At 46.6% G+C, this 25,162-nt stretch overlaps 1 protein-coding gene across 2 annotated transcripts in view; it reads left to right on the top strand.

Moving 5' to 3' along the window:
- The window catches only part of LMF1 (lipase maturation factor 1), a 201,953-nt gene that overhangs the window by 74,916 nt on the left and 101,875 nt on the right, over positions 1-25,162 (top strand). For both annotated transcript variants that reach the window (XM_066640656.1, XM_066640657.1), the window contains one exon: positions 7,417-7,482. In XM_066640656.1, the coding sequence (XP_066496753.1) occupies positions 7,417-7,482 (66 nt within the window). The remainder of the gene's footprint in view (positions 1-7,416; positions 7,483-25,162) is intronic.

The following is a 25,162-nucleotide window of genomic DNA, read 5'->3' as shown; positions in this document are numbered from 1 at the left end:
CACCTACTTCACAGGGCTATTGTGAGGACAAAAGGAGGGGAAGAATCATCTACACCACCCTGAGCTCCATGGAGGAAGGGCAGTATAAAAATATAGGAAATAAATAAATGCATTTAGGTGCTCAGAGGAAGTTAGAAAGCATGATGCAAAATCCTTTCAAGTCAGTTGCTGCCTGCCTGGAGGAGGTGGGTGCTAAATGGACATGAGGAGAAAGACCTGCAACCGAGTCTTGTGGTGACCTGCAAACCACATGCTTCTTCCTAGCAGGCACACACAACTTGGCCAAGGCTTTGTCTCCTGGCTTCGTTTCAGCTGAAAGTGCTATGGCAAGGATGTGTGTGGTCTGGAAGGAAACACCAGTTTCAGGCATGAAACGTGCTCCTCTCTGGGCTGTCGGTCTCATTATCCATGCCCAGAAGGGCCTGTGCACATGTTGGGGCACCGTCCTGTCTGCGGCGCCATCAATCACAGCTCCGCACTGGCCCAGATTGCAGCCCTTTAATGACATTTCCATCTTTCCCCGTCTCAGATGCCTGCTACATCTATCTCAACAAGTTAAATGTCCACAGCAGCTCCTGAGACTTCGTTGGTTTCATCTGGGACACTGCTCTGGGTTCACCTGGAGAATTATGACTCCAAACAATGGGAAGCTCAGGTTTTATGTGAAGCGTAACAAGAGATGAATCTGATCTGAATTGGCTGTGGTTTGTTGTAATGTGGCCTCCACAGTGTCACCGTGTCAAGTGGGCCAGCCCCCACCATGCACCATACTTCCTTCTGTTGCTCCAGAGCTGGAGAAGGAAGCAGGGGGAGGGGAGAGGCTGCCTTTGAGATCACGTGTATTCTGGGTCGGTAAGCAAAGTCAGCCAACCACTGGGGATGCTTGCCTTGCCAGTAATACTTGTGGAAAAGATCTAGGCTAGGAATGTGAAACTCATTTCATACAGTGGGCTAAATAGCATTTATGATGCCTCCTGAGGGCCAAAATTGATGTCATAAAGCAGGAACTGATATCATTAAGCAGGTCATGACCAAAAATAAGCACTTAGGAACTCATTACTGCAAATGACAGAACAGAAAATATGCAAATCTTGCTCATATTTTCAAGATATGGAACAGCTCAATTATCATGTGGGGTGCCCTTTCAGCAGTGACACCTCAGCACAGCCGAGCAGCTGAGAGTAGCTGGTACTGGAAGAGCCTGAGGGCTAGATATAGAGCTTCTGGAGGCTGCATAGGCCCCCGGGTCTTATGTTTGACACCCCTGATCAAGACATTTTAGGAGATGATGAGCAAAAGATGAGCCAGCAACATGATGTGGCGGCAACAAAGGCAAATGTGATTATAGGTCACATCAGCAGTCATATAGTATTGAGATTGTGAGAAGTATTGGTACAGCTGTATTCTGCTATAATCAGACCCCTACCTGTAATATTATATCCAGTCCTGGACACTGCAGTTTAAGAGGGATATTAAAATATTGATGAACTGGTCCAGAGGAGGACGACTGGGATGGTGAGGAGATTGGAGACCACGTCCTACAAGCGCAGATCAAAGGAGTTGGGCATGTTTAGTTTGGAGAAGAGCTGGTTAAGGGATGACATGATATTTGTTTATAAATATCTGAGGCGCTATCATGCTGAAGAGAAAGTAGACTTATTTTGGGTGGCTTTGGAGGGTAGGACAAATGGGTTTCATTTCATTTGCAAGAAGGGAGATTTTGAGTAAACATTAGGAAGAATTTCCTGATGGGATGAAGCGTTCATCAGGGGGACGGTCTACCTCAGAAGGTGCTCAGCTCTTTGTCACTGGAGGTCTTGAAGCAGAAGCTGGGTAATCAGGGATACTGTCGTCGTGGACAGCCTGCATTGGATGGGGGGATAGACTTAATGATCTCACAGGTCCTTCCCAACTCCATGATGCTTTTCTCCCAAAGCTGCACCTAAGAATTTGGCAGCCCTGCAGTATCTTGGTGTGTTGGCATCCTTCAGTCTCGGAAGACCATGGTGTCAACGCTCTGAATGGTGGCTCTGGTACAGAGTGTCCTCTCCAGTGCGCGAAGCCTGGGTAAAGTAGGTATGGAGGATAGGCTGTTACCCATGCAGCAAATCCCCCCTCTCCACGTCGCTGAAATGGTCCAATGGAAAGGCAGAAGCCAATACGGTTGGTTCCAGCCGCGTCGCAGGAGTTGCCAGAACGTGACTGTGTTCAGCCAGTATCTTGGTAGGTTACTGGAAACGACCAGAGCTGCCATATTCTTAGGTGCAACTCTGGGAGAAAAGCATCTTGGAGTTGGGAGGCACCTGCAAAATCATCAAGTCCAATGCAGTCCACAACTACAGTATCCCTGATTGATGACGACCCAGTCTCTGCTTCAAGTCTTCCCATGCTAGAGAGTTGAGCACCTTCTGAGGCAGACCTGAAATGTGGGGGTTTGGCAGGAAGTTGATGAGTCAGTTCCCCAGCTCTAAATTCAGATTTGACTGATAGAAATCATGTTCATGTTCATTGGACAAGCTTCCTCATGAGGAAGCCTACACCATGGCTTCCTCATGAGTAAGCTGCTTGACCCATTCACTAATGAGGCTATACTATATCTCCAAAACTAGACGTGGTAGGGCAAAATGGATGCCATTTTTGGAACTGGTACCCCAAATTCATATCAAACCACCATAAAATTTGGGGAAAGCTTTTCTGACCCTCAATTTTGTAGGCCTGTGTCCCACGCCAGCAATAATTTTTGTCAGCAGTTTGTCTCTGCTTAGCTTGTGAAGGCCTTTGTAATTGTTTCAGATTTCTCACGGTGAAAGGGAGCTAATCACAAGCATGGCAGGTTGAATGAAGGGGTGGGTTTTTCACAAGCAAAGATGTGTGTTTGAACTTATGTGAGTTGTTTGTATATTGCATATACAGTATACTCTTTTGGAAGTTATCCTGATGTATAATGTCAACACGGTGACTGGATTTATGGCCACTAGACCCCATTTATTTTTGTAGTGTTTTTATCCTGCTCTTCAACCAACAAAGCTCCCAGTGCAGTGCAAAAGCAATCAATGCTCTTTGGTCATTGCAATCAAAACAATTCAGTGGTCATTGAAAAGGTGTGAGAGGGGAAGGAGGGTGGTTGTCAACTTGTCCTTCTCACAAGGCAGTTTGGACTGGTTCTGACAACTGGAAAGCTGGCACTAGATCAGAGGAAGGTACCCAAAATCGGGAGGGCTCAGGAAACCAGCACCCATCAGGACTGGTTAGAAGAGCTTGGTGTGCTTAGCCTGGAAAAAAAAAAAACAACAACTAAGGGTGCAATCCTAACCCACTTTCCAGCACTGACATAAGAGCAATGCGGCTCCAAGATAAGGGAACAAACTAGTGGCATAGCTAAGGGGGTGCAGGGGGTAGCAGATGCACCGGGCTACAGCTGCTGGAGGGGCAACATCAGGGGCTGGGGGGCAACAACTTCCATGTGCAACTTGGGGGCGATAACAGCTGTCCGCTGTGATCACCGCATGCAGCCAAGTATAAGTCGCACACGTTGCAACAAACTATACTGTTGCCCCCCCCCCCCAGCAGCCTCCAGCACCTGGGAGGAAGCCCCTCGGAGGAGGGTCAGGGAAGCCCCGCCTGGGCTGCCCTCACTTGGGTGGGAAGGGAAAGCGGTGTGGTGCAGGCCGCCCACCCTTGGCAGAGCTGTGGGCAGAAGCTGAGCAGGAAAGTCCACGGCAAGAAGAGTCAGCTCCGCTTCGCCCCAGACCTTGGCGGGGCTGGGGGAGATCTTCGTGGGCTACCTTAGTGCTGGCACCACAGCCCCCCCACTCAAGAACCAACAGCCACCAACAGAGGTGTGCTGAGGCGAGGGAGCTTCCTCTGCGGGGCTGCAACCGCCTCCACCTCGCTCCTGGCAACAGCGGGAGGGGAGGAGGAGGAGGCGTGTCCCTGCCACCTCCTGCATGAACTCACTCAGAGCCAATCCTAGGCACGTCTACTCAGTCCCCCTTAGAGTCAGTGGGACTTACTCCCAGAGGAGTGAGCATAGGATTGGGGCCTCAGCAGGACAGGCACGGCTTCCTCCTGCCTGCCTGCCCCGAGTCCTCTTCCCCCCCCCCAGCCCTGCAAGCCAGTGAACAGGTGGCGGCATCACCACAGCCTCCTCCCCCACCCCCAGAGGCAGCTGTAGGACTCAAGATCTGCCCACCACACAAAACGGTTGCCTAGTGCGGGGGGGAGGGGATGCCCTGACCTGCCCTCACACACGCACCCCTCAGACAGACAGACAGACAGAGAGCCCCATCCTAGGCATGTCTAGCTCAGAAGTCCCATTAGAGTCAATGGGACTTACTCCCAGGTAAATGCGGATAAGATTGGGGCCTCAGTCAGTCAGGGGCAGCTTCCTCCCACCTGCCTGCCCCCAGTCCTCATGTGTATCCTCCCACCACTGTGATCCAGAGAGTGGGCTGGCTGCTTCTCCACAGCCTCCTCCCCCCCACCTTAAGGACTCGAGCTCTGCCTCCCAAACAAAACGTGGCACACTTATTATTTCTCACTTTTTGAAAAGTGAGTATGAATTCAAAACCCAGAAGTGGCGTCACTTCCAGGGCATCATTTTGCGCTCTGCACTGGGCAACAGGATCGTTAGCTGCGCCACTGGAACAAACATTCCCTTACCTTGTGGAGGCCTCCATTACTGCCACCCAACGGCAGAATGCAGCACACGTCCTATTGGCACAACTATGCCTGTGCTGGAAAGTTGGTTAGAATTTGAACCTAATTGAGAAGTACCTGTAAAGTTGTCACATGGAAGGAAGAGCAGAATTACTCTCTGTGGCTCCTGAGGGCAGGGCTAGAAACAGTGGGTTGATGCTACAGGGAAGTGGACTGAGGCTAGATATGGGGAAGAATTTCCTAATTGTACAAGCTGCCTGGTACGAGAACAATCTGCATTCTGCAGTTGTGGGCTCTTCCTCACTGGACATTTTCAAGCAGAGGCTGGGTGCTGTAGCAGTTGCCTAGCACTGAGCTAGAGGCTGAACTAGATGACATCTGAGGTCATTTCCATCTCTGTGATACTACGTTGGCTTCAGGGCAGTTTCCAACAAAATGAATAAGTAATGAAAACCCTCAAAATAAAGCCCAAGTCAAGAACAAATGGGTTGACAGTAAGAAGATTCACCATTTGGATGATGCAGTGAGAAGCTCGGTTAGGACAGGCCATATACCTGCAATCTTCAGAAATCTCTGAAAGACTGTGATGGAGAAAGCAAGGCTGGCCTTGGCCTCATGAGAGAAGAGAATGCCCCTGCCTGGGTGCAGTTACCAAGAAGACTCTGTCACAGTTCCCCATAAACAACACCTCTGCTGGCCAAAGAGCCTGGAGCAAAGCATTGCTGGGTGCCTGTTTCATGTGGAGTCAGGAACCTGGAGCCACATCGTTCTTGGGTTCATAGGTCAAAGCCGGCATGTTGAATTGGGTCTGGAGCAAATGGAGACCCACTGCAGATGGCACAGGATTGGAGTAATGTGCTCTGCAAGCTGTGCTTCAGCTAACAGCTTGGTGTCCATATCCTGTGTCAGTTGCAGCTTCCACACACTCTTCAAGGGCAGCCCCACATCACTGACCCATCAGATGTGAAACGTTTGCAGAACATTTACTCAACATGCAGTGTATACGGAATAAACAATTTCATCAGGTTTTTGACCCCACCTACAGCACCCCCCCTACAGCACCTTTTTGACCCCACCGGCCCATGCGCAGCAGCGTAACTGTTCACCTGACTGACGAGCAAGCGGTGCAATTTGCAAAGTTCGTTTGCCTACTTGGGCTATTTGCATCTGAGGCAAAGCAGCTCCCAGCTCAGGGCAAAGAGCTCCTTTGTTCTGAGTCTTTTGCATGCAGAGCTTAAACTTGGCAACAAGTGGTGGGCCATGAGGAGGCGGTGGCCTTGTGGCAGCAAGGAGGCCCTGAGGCAGGCCACCTTTTGGAAAGCCAAACAGAGGCAACAAAAACCTGGCTTCAGATGTTTGATTTTGGAAGCTGACCTAGCAGCTCATGTCAAATCAGACCAGCCAGCTGCTCCTCCCATAATCCATGGGGTTGTTAATGGTTGCTTTTTATTTATTTGATTCAAATACAGGTCGAACCTTGTCATCTGCGGAGTTGACTCAATACAGCTCCCCTGAGCCGCGTTGAGGCCTGATCTGTACCCTCCAAACACAATCGGAGCTGTGATCTGGTTGTGTCTGGAGGGTGTTCTGAAGCCTCCTGAAGGCCTTAGAATGCCACATTTCCTGTTTTTAGGGAAAAACTAAAGTGACATTCTAAGGTCATCCAGAGGCCTTAGAGCAGGGGTGTCCAAAGTTTTTGGCAGGAGGGCCACATCTTCTCTCTGACACTGTGTCAGGTGCCAGGAAAAAAAAGAATTAATTTACATTTAAAATTTGAATAAATTTACATAAGTTTACATAAATGAATATATTAAAGATGAACTTATATGAATGAATGAAGGTCTTGCAAAGCTCAAAGCCTATAAAAGTCCTTGCACAAAGCAAGGCTGGCCTTTCCTTTGCTACCACTACTGCATCACAGATGTGAAACAACAAGCATGGAGGGAGCCCTCATCCCACAGCTCACATGAGTCGCCCTCACACTGAAAGCAGTTGGGTCCGGCCAGTGTGGGCTCCAGCAGGTCTCCAGAGGGCCATAGGCTCATTGGAGACTGGGGGCTCCCTGAGGGCTGCATTGGGAGTCCTCAAGGGCCGCATGCCTTAGAGGACCGGGGTTACATCAGAACACCCTCCAGACATGATTGGAGCACAGCTTTGGAGGGTTCAGTGTGTCCTGACCTGCGGATGTGTTTATTCACAGGTTTTGGCATCTACGGGGTTTTGGGAATGGAATCCCCATGGATGCTAAGGCATGACTGTACCTTCCATATAGGGACTCACAAGAATGAATGAAAATCCTATAGACTGGACTTTGGTGTTCTGTGGCTCTTTTGTTACCTCCTTCCCAGCCTTGTGATTCTTTTGCCTGTTCCCCATGCTTTAAAAAGAAGGGCTTGCTGAAAGCTGGCAGACAGTTGCCTGCATGACTGGCTTGTGGGCTTCCCAGAGGCACCTGACGTGAAAACAGGATGCTGGTCTGGGATGCCCTGTGGTTTGATCTTCCTGGGCTTTTCTTGTCTTTATCTTCTTGTCTTTACTGGCTTTGAACCAAAACATTTTTGGATAATTAACATGCATGTTTTCCAGGTGATTCTTAATCAAAGGTTGTAGGTCCTTGGTGAGTGTGTACGTGTTTCAATTTCAATGTTTCCACTTCTTATCCTGTAATATTTAGTTTGCTCTAATTCTTTTTTTTTTTTTTTGAATGGTTATGAAGATGATAATGATAATAATAATCTCCCCCTCGTCTTCTGACAGGGATTGATTAAGATCCGAGGAGACCGCTGCTGGCGCGATCTGACCTGCATGGACTACCACTACGAGGTGAGCTGTTCTGTTCTTTCTGTCTACTTGAAATATCTGTCCCCTCGGCCTTTCCTTCTGTATTTTTCCCTCCAATGTTGTGTAACTGACTTTTTCTCAGATTTGTCCAACTCCTACTTAGCACCTGCCAATTCCAAATTAAGCTCCTCCCTCTCCTACCCCTGTTGAACAGGGGTTCAACACCCTCCAATTCAGTTTTCTTGCATTGTCCATGTTGCTTGTAGGTGTTTCCATTGGGGCGGATTCCCAGATGGACATGTGTGTTTCATGTTTCATGCCTGAGTGTTGTGCAATCCACAGGTTTCTGGTGTTTGGAATTCAATTCTCAATTGTTTGAGAACCTGAGTTTTCATTTATAAAACACAGCAAATTTCCAGCCTGTCTACTACACTTAATAAGCTTGGAAATAGGGGGGCAGCTATTGGGGAGACCTGAGTGTTGAATCAGTCATGACATAAGTGATCTGTGATCAGATCTCCCGACAAGAAAGAATGAAAAGATCTCCGAATTCGTCTGGCACAGTGTTGACCTGGAGAGGGTATTCTGTTTTTCTACATCCTCCTCTTCTGAATCTAAATTCTCCTCCCCAAACTCTGACTTAGCCCTACAACGAGAGTCAACTCATTAAAAATTGGGTTAAATTGAGGTTGATCCGCATCTTTAAATTCTCCATCCCAAATTTTGAACTCATTTTTGGAACTTTGGAATCCTCCCGTTTTATACCTGGTTCAACCTTGGGGGGGGGGGGAAATGACAACGAGATCATGCAGTGAGCTTCATCACTGAGTGGAAGGTAAATTTGAACCCAAGCCTCCTTCCAACAGGTCTTTAGACTTGTGTCACTGCAGATTTTTTTTTTAAATATGATTGAGACACATAAAGCTATGCATGGGATGGACAGAGTAGATAGAGAGAAGCACTTCTCCCTCTTGCGCCACACCAGAACCAGGGGGCAGCCACTTAAATTGACTGGCGGAAGAGTTGGAAAGGAAATATTTCTTCACCCAGTGTGTAATTTATTCATGGAACTCCTTGCCACAGGATGTGATGATGGCACCTGGCCTAGATGCCTTGAAAAGGGAAGTGGGCAGATTGATGGAGGAAACATCTGTCACAGGTGACATCAGGATGACTGAATTGCAACCTCTGGGTTTCAAAGGAGTCTGTCTGGGAATGCCGGGCGCAAGGGAGTGGCAGCAGGTTGCAGAGATCTTATTCTCTTATGTGCTGCCAGAGGCATATAGTGGGCCACTGTGAGGAAACTGGACTAGGTGAACTCTTGACCTGATCCTGCAGAGCTCTTCTGATGTTCTTATATCACTATGACTTCATAAAACTTGGGGAACCTGCCTCTTTTATATGCCTCTATTTTCCCCACCCGCTCCCCAACATCTTATTTGGTCTTATTTGGACATTAGCCAGTTATGGTTGGGTCACTACCGCACAGTCTTCTTGCTTGCTCAGAGTGTGCTGATGCCTCTCTCTTCACTGACATGGCACATGGCACTGGCAACACCCATTTTGCATTTGAGGTGACCTGGTGTAGGAGGGCTTACAGCAACTGTGCCTCCCCCAGGGTCAAATTGATCTGTTTCCTCACTCAGCTGCCTTTTTCCAAAGCACCCCAAATCAGCCACTTGACAAAGACAGCTCACCTTCTCTCCTTGTAGGGTTAACCCCTGTGTGTCTTGCAGAGGTGAGAGGGTCATTTCCTAAAACTGGCTTGCTGACTTTCTTTCTCAGCCCAGCAGATGGGTATTGAGGGGAGCTGGAAGAAAATCAGTGGTGTTTTTGTCTGTAGAATAGGGTTGGGGGGATTATTGCTTTTTTCTCTGTCAAACCTCTGCATAGTTAAAGCCTCAGCCCTAGGGGGCAATTTCAGAATATATCCCATTCCCAGTGAGTGGTTGAGGATTCCCATAGATGTGCTAACTTGAGATGGACCTGGCCATGGCATCTTGAGAAAATTCTGTAAGATGGTTAAATTCTCTAAACTTGCACAAAATGAGTAATAGGGCGTGTGTGTGTGTGTGTGTGTGTGTGTGTGTGTGTGTGAGCAAATTGTTTTGAGACATTTGTCCAGTGCTATGTTGTTTGCATTGCTAACACTTTGGAGATGGTTCTCTACTCTGAGAAAAAGAAAAAAGTACATATAGTTTTAATAGAGTTGATCCAAAGAAAATCAAGGCAATAGGAAAGGTTAAGGGGGAAAAAAATCTGATGTCTTTGTTTCCCCCCCCCCCACCTCCACTTGGTCAGGACACAACTTGGGACAAAACCAATTGAGAGAGGAGCCAAAACCGAAGTGAGCAGAATATTTCATTTTTATTTTTTAACCGATGTGTTCTAAGGAAGAGGCTGGGCTTTCAAGCAAACTGGGCAAAATGCAGCCAGGAGGAGAAGCCAAGAGAGTTCTGGAGATGAAGTTGTGGACAAGTCATCCTCAGATATAGTTGGAGAGGCCTCCTTGGTGGCTATTGGCACCAGCCAAGATGTTTCACTAGGGTGTGGAGTGTGACATCCTGGGGACTGCCTGGCTGGTGCAAAAAAGAGTCATCCAATAGAAATGAATGCCCACAAGCATTTTATTTATTTATTTTACACCTTTTTACACTGTCCTTCCTCCAAGGAGTTCAGGGTGTTGTACATGGTTCCTTCCCTCCTTGTTCTCTTCACAACAACCCTGTTATTGGTTTAATAAATGTTCCAAAACAAATCTGACATGATACAGTGATGGCACTCTAGTGGAGCTACAGGTAACCACAAATGCACACAGAACAAGTGCTAGCAAATGGATTGGTTGATAGTGCATGATGGGAGGGGGTGTCACCCAGCCCCTTAACAACACAACCTTGTAGTACTTCCCCCCCCCCCCAGTTTGTGGAGGTTCAGGCCTGGACAGTTACGACTCTCATCAGAGTGGCCTGAGTTCCCATGAAGCCACACATCGTGTGCTGTGCCAGCACGTTACAACATTTTTCTTCTCACAGCATACTATGGTCTTCTCCTGGCTCTGTTTTTAGGAAACTGTCTGTAATAACAAATTGTCTGTCCCCTTTTTTCTGCTGCCAACAGACAATTCATTTCTATAGACAGTTACCCTAGAAACAGAGCCATAGAACTCAGAAGAATTTTTCAACTATTTTTGAAAGACACATTCTGCACTGAGATGGGAATGTCGTCCATTACTGTCGACAGTGAAAGGTAAGAGGAGTATGCATTATGGTTCAATGAAAGAGGCAAGAGTCACAGAAGTAGACCATTTAACCTGTTCTAAAGTTCACAGTTAATCTGTGGAATTCCTTGCCACCAGATGTGGTGATGGCCTGACCTCAAAGCCTTGAAAAGGCGAGTGGACATATTTGTTGAAGGAAAGTCCACCACAGGTGATAAGAGGTGAAGGAAAACGTACAGGTGATAAGCTGTGATGAGTATGTGTAACCTCCTGGTAGTCCACCTCAGAATACCAGATGCAATGGAGCAACTGGATGCAGATCTCTGGTTGTCCTGTGTGCTCCCTGAGTCATCTGATGGGCCACTGTGAGATACAGGAAGCTGAGCTAGATGGGCGCTGGTCCTGATATACCTCAGCTCTTATATTCTTATCTTTTCATTCCTGTAGTTCTTGAATTAGCCTGCAGTCCCTAAACACACAAGAGATTGGCAGCACAATCATATGCATGTCTACTCAGAAGTAAGTCTTATTAGAGTCAATGGGGCTTACTCCCAGGAAAGTGTGGATAGGATTGGGCTGTAAGCTCTGCTGAACATAGTGGGATGTCTGAGTAAACAGGCGTAGGATTGTCCTGTTGGTTGGCCAAGCTGGCTGAGAAATGCTAGAAGCACAGGGCAATTAATGAAGCATTTCTAAACCTGGTTGTATGCAGTGAAGCCAATCAAAATACACACTGTATCTTCCTTGCTTTTCCCTTCTCTTTGTTATTTTTTACTGGGGAAACGGGGAAGTCAGTATAATCCCCCCCCCCAAAAAGGAAAAAAGCAGTAGTTGATGTTTTATACAGTCAGGATTGCATTAAAATAGGAGGAAAAGAAATGTTGCATGAGAGAGAATTAGTTGATTTCAGACTGTGGGAATGTGATGGTCTGGTGAGAATGTCAGATTCAGATCTTGAGCTCAGCTACTGCACAGAGGACCAGGAAGAGGTGGGGGTCAAGTCTGATGGGTTGCTGCCTAAACATCTCTCTGTGCCAAACCAGAAAGTAGTTGCTGGTTGTCTTCCCTCCTTTTCTGTTTGGAATTGACTTATAATAGTCAATTTGTTTCTAGGAGAAAAACTTTGGGTCAAGTATTTATTTAACACAGATTCAAATGGAGTAGCTGTTTGAGGGGAGCAGAGAGTGGTTCGGATTCTGGAGCTGGAAGTTCAAAGAGGGACAGGATCCCATTTTGTGCTTTTACGGTTTCAGCAATGCACCTGTGTGCAAGTGAGGGAAGCGTGTCTGTTGTGTGGTGCCATCCCAGTTCCATACCTCTTCTTGCACTGCCATGAACAAACCCAAACTTTCTGCTGCTTCTGTTCCAGTTGTGCTGGTGGGTGTTCTTGCATTCACACTCCACATCCCTTGCTCATCTTCCTCCATGAAGTCACATGAGGACACCCCCTAGGATTCTTTTTCCACTCTGCCATCCTGGAGAGGTTGCTTCCATGATATTTATAACAATAATTTTGGAGCTCTTTTTAAAATTGTGATCTGACTTCTGCTGCCTTCCTGGGACATGTCCTTTCTTGGTAGGTTAAATTGTGATTGCTGTTGTGCGTGACCAACCAATCAGAGGCAGAGATGCCAGTTCTCCATACTGATCTCCAGACTCAAGCTGTACCCAAGAATGATGTGCTGACATTTCAGATATAGGTCCCTGACTATCTAAAATGTGTCATGGGGAGCACCGGTTCCAAAGAGAGTCACTCTGCCATCACTATGGCCTGTGCAACTCAAGAGTATCTTCACTCTGGAGTCAGCGGTCCAAGTGGAGGGGTGCCTTCTGACCACATTTGAGGTGCCCCCTTCTTGGTAGGCAGGGAGTAGACAACTGGAAGGGCACCCACTGGCTGTATCTTGACCAACGGCTCACAAAAACCTGGATGAAGTTTTGCTGACGCAGTTGCGACACTCACAGCTCTCCCCATTATGTGAGCTCTCCATCCTTTTTGCACCATTAGAGGCATCTTTTGGGAGCTCATCGGAGCTTGCAGTTTGCCTGATCAACTGCTGTGCCTGCCAAATGTGGGCTTAAAGCTTGAGTGGACAAGCTGCCCTGGTTCGTTGTTTCGAGCATCGACCCTGGTGCTCACCAAAGTTCTTGTCTCCAGCTAACTTGGCTTTTCTTTCTGCCAAGAAAAGACAAGTAAAGTGATGAGCTGGAAGCCTCCCCCAGGATCAGCGATGCTCTCTGCCAATCCCCTGAGGTGCGTAGAACAGAATGGCAGCATTTCCCCCTCCGCATTTGACATCCTGAGGAGCTCCTGTCAGTCACAGAATGCGCAGGCATCAGTCATGTGCCATTTCTGTTTTCAGAGGTAACCTGAGTCCCATTCCAAGATTCTTTTCTGTTTTGTTAAGGACAAACCTTTCAAAAGCTGCCTGTATGATGATTAAACTTCTTTTTTTTCTGCTTGTGAACTATCTCATACAAGACCACCCGAAGCCCACCACACCTCCCCTGGGATATTTCCCCTTCTAAGCTCTCTCTCTACCTCCACCCCCTTGCCCTGATCTTGGTTTGAATGAGGTTCATATGGGCAGCTTCAACCATTTGATTGGCTCTGGACAGTGATGTTGTAAGGGACTTCTTGTCCACTGGCAAGCTTGTTAAAGTTGCATGGAGTTCGAATCACCCATATTCTTCCACGTCTTGCTTCGGAGGCAGTTTCTTTTTTTAAAAGGATCCACAATATTATTTGACTGATCAAATGATAAGTTGAGTGGAATAGACCAAGGGTATGCAGATTTTTGACTTTCAGGAATAAGACCCGGTATCCCTGGTATTCGCCTATACCAGGGGTGTCCAAACTTCTTGCCAGGAGGGCCACATCACCTCTCTGACACTGTGTTGGGGGCTGTGAAAAAAATTAATTTACATTTCAAATTTATATAAATTTACATAAATGAATATATTAGAGATGGAACTTATATGAATAAATGAAGGTCTTGCAATAACTCAAGGCCTATAAAAGGCCTTGCACAAAGCAAGGTCAGCCTTTCTTTTGCTGCCGCTGCTGCATCACAGACATGAAACAGCAAGCAGTGGAGGGAGCCCTCGTACCACAGCTCATGCAAGAGGTTGAACAGTTGACAGTTACGCTGCGAGCAGTTGCGTCGGGCCAGTGTGGGCTCCAGCAAGTCTCCAGAGAGCCAGAGGCTCATTGGAGACTGGGAGTTCCCCACGGGCTGGATTGGAAGTCCTCAAGGGCCGCAATGTTGCATTCTGGGGCAACGTTGGGGGAAGGGAGGAGCCTCAGCGCAACAGGAAGAGTCTGCAGGCAGCTCAGAAGACTACACTACGGTTGGCATAGTGGCAATTATAACATCATGGAAATTAATGTTCAGCTATATTTTTGGCTTTTTCCTTTACATTCCCTACCCTTTTAAAGGACGTCCCTGGTCTCAGTGGATTCGCTGTATCCACAGGGGGGTCCAGAAAGGAACCCCCATGGATACGGGGGGTACACCTATCTATATTTTTGCCAGAGGCTTGGTTGCTACCAGGGCAAAATTAGGGCTTGGCAAGGCTGTATGTGTTGCAAAATTGTAGCTTTGGGTGGTGGAGCCAGCTACAAAGTGGGGCTTGTCCATTAATTTACTATTTTTGGTTGTTTTTACGCATGCACACACACCCCTCGACCTGGCAGTCTGCTCCATATTCCACTCATTCTGTCATCAAGGCTGGACTGAATTTGAATTTGGACGGGATCCTGGGAGCCAGAGAGGACACAAGAAAAGCATTCAAACTACTGGCGAAGGAGAGGAGGCAGAAAGTTTGGGAGTGGTGTTAGGTCAACATCAGAACTACAGGTTGGATTAGAGTGACATACTGTTGAACGTCCTTTTTAGATCTTGGTGTCATCTTTCCCAACATCATGGGACACACATTGATGTTTTAAAATTGTATGTGTTCTCGCTGCCTTCCTCCCATCCTCCCATCTTCCACATCTTTTTAAATCCTTAATCCACATAATCATTTTAATTCTAAAAATAGAGAGACACTCTGCTTATGTCTCTCACTGTGGGAGCCACAGTGGCCCACTTGTGGGACCCAGTGCTCCACTTGGACCCATCTCCCTCCTTATAGAAGAGAGAGACCTGCATCCTGGTGCCTTCCCTTGCACCTGGCATTCTGACATAGCCCATTTCTAAAATCAGGAGGTTGCACATACGCATCATGGCTTGTATCCCGTAATGGATTTTTCCTCCAGAAACCTGTCCAATCCCCTTTTAAAGGCATCCAGGCCAGATGCCATCACCACATCCTGTGGTAAGGAGTTCCACAGACCAACCACAAGCTAAGTAAAGAAATATTTTCTTTTGTCTGTCCTAACCCTCCCAACACTCAATTTTAGTGGATGTCCCCTGGTTCTGGTATTATGTGAGATTGTAAAGAGCATCTCTCTATCCACTCTATCCTTCCCATGCATAATGATATAGTTTGGTTGTTGAGGATGATTGCAGAGTGGGATTGTTTCCTTGTAACCCCCACAAGTTGGAACAAATCTAATAAACTTTCTAGGTCAACGTTTGTCCCCCACTGTACCACTCTGCATGGTCTACCTATTGAAAATACCATTGGAAGTAACTGGTGATATCATTGCCAGTTACTTCTGGGCTGGGAGGCTGTATGCAATGCAGCAAACACTGGTAAGAGACTCAGGGCTTTTTCAAACACATACAAGGTGTGCACTGGAGCTCTGCCCGCTAAACCAAGTCTCCTACTGCTGCTTGTTGCGTTGCATGTCTCGCTGCCAGGCAGCAGGAGACTGAGTGTCTTGCAAGTACCACTGGACACCGTCTCAAGTACCACTGGTGGCACAAGTGTATGAGGAAGCCATGGTGTAGGCTATATCTCCAAAATTTGACGTGATAGGGCAAAACGGATGCCATTTTTGGAATCGGCACCCCAAATATACCCAGGAATTGGTGTAACGTTTAAGAAAGCAAAATGTGCGTTGGCCTGTGTAATGTGCCAGATTGGGCTACTAGCTGGAGTGCTTTGCGACAGTGGAACAGAGTTCTCTTGTCATAACATGGCTGACGACAGCAAGTAGAATGCTCTCTTGGCAGCCATTTTGGGAGCATTGCCATAAGAAGCAGCAGCACTCCCCATCTGTTGCCGGACCCTGCTGCAACTGCCAGAGCAGGTAAGGCAGGACGTGGATGGGACAAAACTGGGTAGGAATGGGCTGGGAGGCTGTGATAGGGGGTGGATTTGACAGCAGTGGAGCATTCTGAATCCTACCCCCTCCATCAGCAGCCTCCCTGCCCCCTTTTTTCTTTTTGTGCTAAGGAGCTGGTACAGGTCCAAGGAGACCCATTGTGGAATAGGAAGCTTACAGAGGAGTTAGGAGATTTAAAATCTCCTTTCCTCTCTGAAGCCTCCAGATCCATTCTCCGCCGCCCCCCACTGGATTCAGTGCTTTCCTTTTTGGCATGGCTGCACTAGTTGGGGGAGGGATAGGATTGGCCTCTAAGGGCAATTTTTATGGGACTGTTTCAATGGGATAAAGTTGGATTGGTAGGAGATGCATGGGTTGAAAGTCAGGTAATTAGTATGGCATTTAGTGACCCTAAAAGCACTTTCTAATTACGTAGTACGGCATTTAGTGACTTTCTAAAAGCATAGAAAGAGAAAGTACACCTGCTTACAGCCTACTGTACACACCCGTGGAGTGGGGGGCAAACAGAAAGTCTGCTTTTTCATCACCAGACTCATCATACGTGCCCTTCCGGAGCAAATTAGGTTAGCAATGAGCCCACCCATTGGCAGCTGGCTTGTGATGAAATTCTCCACTAAGGTGACCATATGACTCTGAGTGGAAAAGGCCCCCTTAGGGTGAGCTTGTTCACTCATTCCCTGGGAGTGGTAGTTTTGTGAGGGTGAGCTGTAGATCTCAAAAGGTGTGCTCAAGCACCCTCACTGGACTATAGTACCCAGGATTCCTTGGGGGAAGCCACAGCTGTCTAATTAGAAGAGGGGCTTGCTTTGTTATCTTACTTCACCACAGGTGAAGGTGAAAGTAGCCTTTTGTGGACTTGTTCTAAATATTCCAGACATAGGGGCTGCCTCTCTCCCCACCCCATATGCTTCAATCATTCAGGATCAATTTAACTTTGTTTTTATTCTGATTTTCCAGGATGACCTTATCATGAAAACAGAGCAGCTGGTAACCATAGTTGGGAGGACAAAGAGAGATATCTGGTGGTGTGTGTTAATTAGCGATCCAGGAAGAGGCTGAGCGAGGGGGAGAGCACGGATGAGCCTGGAGAAGGGGCAGAGGGATGGCTGGCAGGTGTTGTGATAGGCACATCCGTCAAAGGGATTGTAGGTGGTGGAATCTTTTCGCGTATTGTTGGGATATGAGACAGGCACTGTGGGTGGCAGAAAATCTGTTTGTATCTTGTGGGAGGAAGAGCAGAAACTAGGTATTGTTGAAACTTTCCATGTGTTTTGGAAGCAATTTTTCTCCTTTTGCAAAACACTCACACGAATTACAGTGTCCAGAAATGGAATATTTTCAGCTGTATACTGACCTATCCACAGATGGTTTGATTTCTGGAGAAAATTTGCAGAATAGCACCCATAACTCCATTGTGTTCTTCACGGATTTGATTTCACCTGCGTTGACGTAACCTGCAAAACATGTTTCTCTTCCTTTTTATTCCTTTGCTTTGATTCCTTTGCAATTGTCCGTTGTGACGTCTGCTGAGAACAGCAGGGGCTGCAGCACCACAAACAGTTGCCTTCAAATGGGTTAATAGCCCAGTGCGCCCTCTTGACAGAGCTGTGTGTGCCAGTTTGGCTTTTAATCTTGAGTGTATAAATCACTTTCCAGTCTTATTATTCGTAAAATCCTCCAGGCTCAGGAGCTCACAAAAGGCGTCTTTGTTCCTTTTATTAATTTAATTTATAGGTTTGAGAATTTCACATCGGTGGTTAGCGAAAGCTGATTTGTCCCGCGCTCAGGGAGTGGTGGTTTTGGAATGGCAGCTTGGAATGGCCAGGCCTGATGCAGAGCTGGGAAATGGCTGTCGGTTCCTAACAAAATCCACACCCATGCAGGCATTGCTTCCCAAGCTTTGTGCTGTGCTTTGAGAAAGCAGTTCCCGTGCTGCCACAGCTAGGTGAATTGTAGAAAATGATAAGCTTCTGTGAGCTCCCCTTGGGGAGGATGCTGCCTGCTGCACTCCTGTGTGATCCATGGCTTTGTTTTGGTTTCCTTCCTCCTCCTGGGAGTGGGTAATTCGGATGCAGCTCTGCGTCAAGGGTGATTATAGTATTCAATCACTCTTGATGTAGGGACACTGTTCAAAATATCTTTTGCCTTATCAATAGCTGCACCTAGATATGTGTGAAGCATTTCAGAGACCAGCCCATGAAAATGTTGCATCTGTCTCCTTTCCTTTCTTTCTAGATTTATATACTACGTATTTGAGTATTCCTTATCTAGAATGCTCAGGACCAGAAGTGTTCTGAATTTGGAAATATTTGCATAAACATAATGAGATTTTGGGGGTGGGATGGGAACCAAGTCTAAGTGCCTGTAAGTCTTGGCCCCTTGTGAGGCATCGTCCTACAAGATACACAAGGATCTCTCCACTAGAGATACATGGGAGCGAACAGCTTTCTGCATCATAGAAACTACAGGGTAGTTTCCTTTTGTGCTGTTCATCTCAAGCAAATTTTCAAAACACCTGGGCCAAATTTCTGAATGTTCAAACTCAAGGATCCTTGACAGACCACTTTCTTGTGGCATTGTCGTAACATAGACCATTTTAACATGTCCTCTTTCCTGATCACAAGGGTGAGTTTAATTTGCTAGCTAAGATGTTACTGCCTTTGTCTGTCTCTCTAATGTTCTCCCCCACCTTCAGAAATCTTCTATGTCACTGCTAGGCTTGGGGAAATGTTGGGGAGAATGTTTCGGAATCCCTTCTCATTCCATCTTTTTATTTTCCAGTTTGCCCTATGCTGTAAAGATATATCTCCCGGTGGCTTGGATAGGTTACATGCTCTCCTCCTGGGGTAGAACAAAGGACTTTCTGTGCTCTGGCTCATGGTTTTCTGAGCCAGGAGCTGTGGTTACAAGGTGGTAGAGAAGCAACAGAGAATCTTTGTTCCCTCCAACCCTATATACATTCAGTGTGACTTCTTAAGACACTGGAACTATGGGTTGGGACCCACTAGGTGAGTCGTGAACCAATTTCAGGTGGGTCCCCATTCATTTCAATATTTTATTTTTAATATTTTAGACCTGATGCTACTATGGTATGTGTCTGCTTTTGGGGAAATGTTATAGACCTTTACTTTTAACTGTACTTTTAACAAGCTACTCTATATATTCTTTTCACAATGATAGTAAATGGGACTTACTCCTGGATAAGTATGGGAAGGATTGCAGCCTAGAATTGTTAAAAATTTTCCTACTCGATGGTGTCACTTCCAGTCATGACATCACTTTCAGTGGGTCCTGACAGATTCTAAAAAGTGGGTCCTGGTGCTAAATGTGTGAGAACCGCTGCTCTATAACAGTGGTTCTCGAACTTTTCCAGCTCGCGCCTCCCGTGATCCTTGTAGCCATTGGCCACGGCTCCCCATTACAACTCCTCACCTCAGTTACCCCCAAAATGGGGATGAAGGTGTTATAATTATACACTAGAAACAAGGCTGCCAGCACTCTGAGGCTGCAATCCTAACCACACTTGAACAAAATAGTACTTACTTCTGAGTAGACCTGGTTAGAATTGTGCCCTGAGTTTGTTAGCAGCACACCTGGAGGGTTGCGGAAAGGGATGGGGGAGTGATGAATTTGCAGGAGGGGAAGACTTTTGAGTGTGTATCTGCTAATTGCAAACTGAGACCTAGAGACTGTTTGGCTGGAATCCTAACCCCACTTTCCTGGGAGTAAGTCCCATTGAACACAACAGGACTTACTTCTGAGTAGACCTAGCTAGGATTGTGCCTTTTGTCTTACAATAGCAGCCAACAGAGTACCCCCCCCCCCAAAAAAAAAGGAGGCAGGAGGAAAAAGGGGAATGGCTAAAAAGGAATGGGGATTTTTATTTTTAATCAATTTTTGGAGAGAAAGTCATCAAGAGTGGCTTTTTTTCTTTTTTGAAGGGGGAGGAAAAAGAGAAAGGCGAGGATCCTTAGTTAAGCTGACAAGACCCCAAGCCTATGTAGGTCACCTCAGAAGTAAGCCCCATTTCAGTCAATGGGGCTTACTCCCAGGAAAGTGTGGAAAGGATTGCAGCCACACCCAGCAAGATAACAACTCACCCCAAAGTAGATGGGGGCTGCTCACACGCGCACACACCCCCAACATGCAGATGCCACCCCTGTTCCACCCAGGCAAGACAAAGGGATGCAGGCTAGGGCATTTGGACACCCCCCCTACTAGGAGCAGGCTGGCTCCTTCCTTCCCAAGAAGGCTTGACCAATCCCAGGATGCCCAGGGTGAGGGGCACACTGGGAAATGTAGTCCTTGGGGCGAAGTTGCACATGGAGAGAACTCCATGATGAGATGCAGCACCTCTGCCTGCCTGCCCAGCCAGCCTTCTCTCCCAACTCCCCCCACCATGTTTCACACTGCCCCACCCACCTCAGGAAACAGCATGTGCAGCTGAGCAGAGCAGCCTCTCTCCTGAGATGCCTGGCGATGCCCCTGGCTAACCACACCTCACTAGGTAGGCGGGACGCACAGATTGAATACTTCAGCTCTATAAGGTTGTCCAGACCTGTGGAATGAATCACTTGTGCCGGATGGTGATCAGCTACATGACTGACCTCACCAAGAAACAACAGGAAGTGATTGACAGGAAGAAGCGACAGGAAGCAGTTTGTTCCAGAGGCTGTAAAGTGGTCCTATGGAAAGTGAAATCGGGCCATATCGCGCGTTTACTCACGAATAGGCGTACTTCCCGTAGTCCGTCAGCAAGGGCAGGCTGAGAAGAATCCAATGACACCAGAATGGTCCCGATCCAATGAATGCAGCCCCCCAAAAACACCCAAGAAGGAGGTCCCTCCCAGCTGCGAGTCTATTGAGCCTGAAACATAGCCACTTGGCTGCGTTTACTTGCGAGTAGGTGAATTTGCCTTAGTCCATCAGAAATGGCAGGCTGAGAGGACTCCAACAACATCAGAATGGTCCTGATCTAATGAATGTAGCCCCCAAAAACACCCGAGAAGGTCCCTCTCTCCCAGCTGTGAATGTATTGTGCCCTATGGAAAGCGAAACAGGGTCACGTTTACTTGCGAGTAGGGAGACATGTCTTGGCTTGTGATCGGGCCAGGCAAAGGGGAATGTGAGGACACCAGAATGTTCCCAATTCAATGGAACTGGAGTGCAACAAATGCTCCAGAAGGTAGTCCCACTAAAAAGGACAAAAAAAAAGAGGCTTGAACTGGTAAGGGGAATGTTTTCTATTTTGCACTTGCAAAGCCAGGTGGGTCTTTATCTTGATATGCTTGAAATAGAAAGAACTGGGCACTGGGGAGGGCTGAAGATCTCAGTGATTCTTTTTGGGGGGTGTTATTGCAGGCAGACTGCAGAGAACATTCACTTGGTGGAACAGGGCTGGCCCCCCCTTATTTAATTATTTCTTTTATTTTTATTTATTTATTTATTTATTAGATTTGTATTCCGCCTTTCTCCCCAAAGGGCACCCAAAGCGGCTTTATTATTATTTTATTAAAATAATTATTTATAATTATTTTAATTTGCTTGATGATGTCACTTCTGGCCATGACATCACTTCCAATGGGTCCTGAACAGATTGTCATTCTAAAAAGTGGGTCCTGGTGCTAAAAGTTTGAGAACTGCTGCAGTAAGGTGTTAGTAAGTTGACACGGCTGTGTGTGTGTGTGTGAGACTCTACAAGTTTTCAAAATCACTAAAATCAGAGTTTGGAGGAATAATACCATCATGTTATATATCAATCAATGTGTAATTTCATGCAGAATGCAATAAAACAAACCTCATGGAAATATCTGTGTTCTAACAAAAGTTACAGCCAAAAAACTAATGATGGTACATCACCGCACCCACCACCTGGGGTCTTGCCCCGCCCACTGCATAGGGTGATGCGCAGGCCTCCTGCACCGGGCAACACGAATCCTAGTGATGCCACTGCCTTTGCTTGCTGCTTTTCCTGCTGAACTGAATAAGTGACACTGCACTGCACCAGTGTTGTCTGACCAGGAGACAGAAGACAGACAACATTCATCATCTCATGACTCGCCTCTGTGGCTGCTACAGGTCCTTCTGCCTCCCACCAGCCAGAAAATGTTCTTCCAAAGGCCCTTGGGTTATCCCACCAGTTGGAAGGCCCTTGGTTTGTGGGGAGGGTGATACAAGGAGCTACTGGGGGACTGACTGCTGTGTTATTGTTTTCAAGAATAAGTATTCTTGTATACTGCTTTTCAACAAAAAAGGTGACAAAACCATTTTCATAGTTAAATAAAGAAATGCTTTCCTATCCTGAAAGGGCTTCCAGTCTTTAAAAGATGCTAAAGAAACACTAGAGAACAGCTACTAGAAAATAAAAAAAAAAGAAAATACAGTAGTCCAATAAGGAGTTTAGGTTCAGGTCCCCCTGCAGGTATTGTTATCTGTGAAAGCTGGAGTCCCCTTTAAAAATGTTTTTAAAAAGTAAAAATCAATAAGAAAATTCCCTCCCTACCTTTGTGCTGTTTGCAAGGCTGTCTTCTGCACTTCTGTAAACTACTTCCAAGTCACGCAACCCTCTCCTTTGGCCCTGGCTTGCCCCAGAATGCATCATGCAACCCATAAGTGCCTTGAATGCCCTGCAAATGGCACAGAATTAGAGAAGGCTTTTTCTTACTGATTTTTACTTTTAAATTTTTTTTTTTAAAGGGAACCCTCGTATCCGTGGCATCCATGGATAGTGAAATCTGCAGAGGCCAGGCCTGTGGATAAGGCAAGTCCACTGTACAGACTTAGTGGTAGCATGCTGATGTTTTGAAGAACTGAGACCAAGGCTCAAATCCTCACTCGGCCATCAAGCTCCTGGGTGACTTTGGGCCAGCCTCATGTGCGCACTCTCAGACAAGCTGACCTCACAATGCAAGAACAACCCCATGTGCAACATCTTCTTGTGCTTTTTTAACAGAGGGTTGGATAGAAATGTCAGAATCCTTCTGCTTGAACTTTCTTCCCACCCTCCAGGTTGGTTGTGATGCTTTAATGTGGGGCCCAAGATGTCTCTGTTTCCTTGAAGGGCAGTAGCCATATTTAATGCCCTTTGGGAATGTCCCTGCCCTCAAGTTGGCCAGGTTTTTCTGTTTTGGTTTTTCAACCAGCTCTGGTATCTGTTTTGGGCTAGATGGGAGAGGCACACCTCCAGTGAAGGCAGAATCAGGAGAACTCCCTCATAACTGAGGAATGAGGAAGACAAATGAATTTGTCATGGCAAGGTAGTGCGGTGCTTTCTGCATGCTGGAAAAGAAGGTTCCTTTTGTCCACGACAGCCAGAGGCACTTTGAGCAGGAACTGCACATTAGTGCCTTGAGGGCAACATGGAAAAGAGAAGGGGAACATTCCACCCCTCCCCTCTTGCAAGCCAACACATTCCTCTTCCGCCAGGCCCTCTCATCCTCCACTCTTAAAGCGTTTGGAAGGAAACAGGCCTTGACTCTTACCATTTTTCCAAAAACACCTTAACATGAGTGATGCTTATTCCTTATTTCTACATCTCTGTGCATATGCACACCTTCAAGGGCAAACAGTGTACTGTTTTGGAGGCAATGACCTGCTTCATTCATTGGTTGCTCAAGATCCAGGCTGTAAAGGTGACCAGAAAGTCACACGCACATGGGGTGATGTCCTCATAAATGCCACTCTCAACATGCATTGGTAGCAATGAAGATTTTGAGCATTTAAGATTTGGGAGAAAATTCTAATATGTGTCATAAAATGTCAAGACTCACCCCTGCTAGCTGAGCAAACAGACACTGTTTAAAGAGGTGCTCCTCTTAAATTTAGTGGGGATGGAGAGCAATTGTCCCTCTTCACTCGATGTCTTTTCTACAGGCTCCATGATGCCATTTCTTCTGCATCCTTTTTGAGGTTGTGAACTCTTTTGGGATAGGTAGCTATTTAGATCTCTACCAATAAAAACTGCCTTGTGAGCTTTTTGGTTGAAAAGCAATCTATAAATATTCTTAATAATAATAATAATAATAATAATAATAATAATAATAATAATAATAATAATAATAATAATAGCAGCAAAGTTCTTTTGATTAGCAACCATGTTGTTTTACCATTGTTTCTATTGGTACGGCGACATGTGTAAGTCATATTTTCTTTTCCAGGCCATTCTGCTCAGTGTTTTCCTAGGAGCAGGCCAGGCTAGGGAAACTCTGCAGCCTGTGTTGGGTCCTCCTGGTAGTCTAAATCATGTTGCATTCAGGAACCTGTGCTCTAAAGTGGACTGCTTAGTCCAGCAAGGGCTGACTGCTGCAGGAAACTGAGGTCACAGAACATGTAGGAGACTCTGTTTCCTGAATGTGCCTTCCTAACCTCTCATTGCATTCTTGCCAGGTCTTCCACATGGGCTTGAAAAATGGCATGTGGCACGTGGCTTGAAAAATGAGAACCATGAATGAGCATTCAGAATGATTTGTTCTCTGGATCTCTGCACTCTTGAGGCACAACAAGCCTCTTGTCCCAGCAGTGAACGCAGTCAGTCTCCTGACCAACAGTCAGTCCCCTGCCCTACAACTCTGATGTAGACCTCTGCAAAATGGCATTGGGGCAGTTGAATCAAGACTAGCATGTTCTTAGCTTTAATGGCAAAGCCTGGACATGTACTCACCTTTGCAACACTTTATTAGACATGGGTCTCCAGTTATTGCCAAAGGTATATTTTTTGGGTGGGGGCACAGCCCATTGAGTGTAATCTGCGACCCCTCACCCCCCATTGCAGTGGATAGTGATTTCCATGCTAGCAAACTTTCTGGATTCTAACTCTGATGCAATGATCATAGAGTTGGAAGGGTCCTCATAGATCATCTAGTCCAACCCCCTGTCTTACAGGTGCCCCCTGCTTGAATAACAGAGCCTCTGCTTGAATATCTCCAGTGTGGGAGAGTCCACCACCTCTCTCGGCAATCTGTTCCACTGCTAAACCGCCCTGACTGTCAGGAGAAATCAAAATCTCCTCTCTTGCAGTTTGTACCCTTTGGTTCTAGTTCTACTAGATGATGATTTGCTGGGGGTCAGGGACAGAAGAACATCAAGGTAATGGGGGTGTGGACTATCAATTTGTCTTGAAAGAAGAGCTTGAAAGACTTTTCTTCAGTAGTTCCATCTAACCAAATGAACCAGAGTTGGAATCCTGTATACCAGTGGTTCTCAGTGAGTTGGGACCCACTTGGTGAGTCGTGAGCCAATTTCAGGTGGGTCCCCATTCATTTCAGTATTTA

Source organism: Tiliqua scincoides, chromosome 13 (assembly GCF_035046505.1).
Source record: "Tiliqua scincoides isolate rTilSci1 chromosome 13, rTilSci1.hap2, whole genome shotgun sequence".
NCBI classification, from domain to species: domain Eukaryota; kingdom Metazoa; phylum Chordata; class Lepidosauria; order Squamata; family Scincidae; genus Tiliqua; species Tiliqua scincoides.
This window is presented reverse-complemented; position numbering and strand designations above follow the sequence as displayed.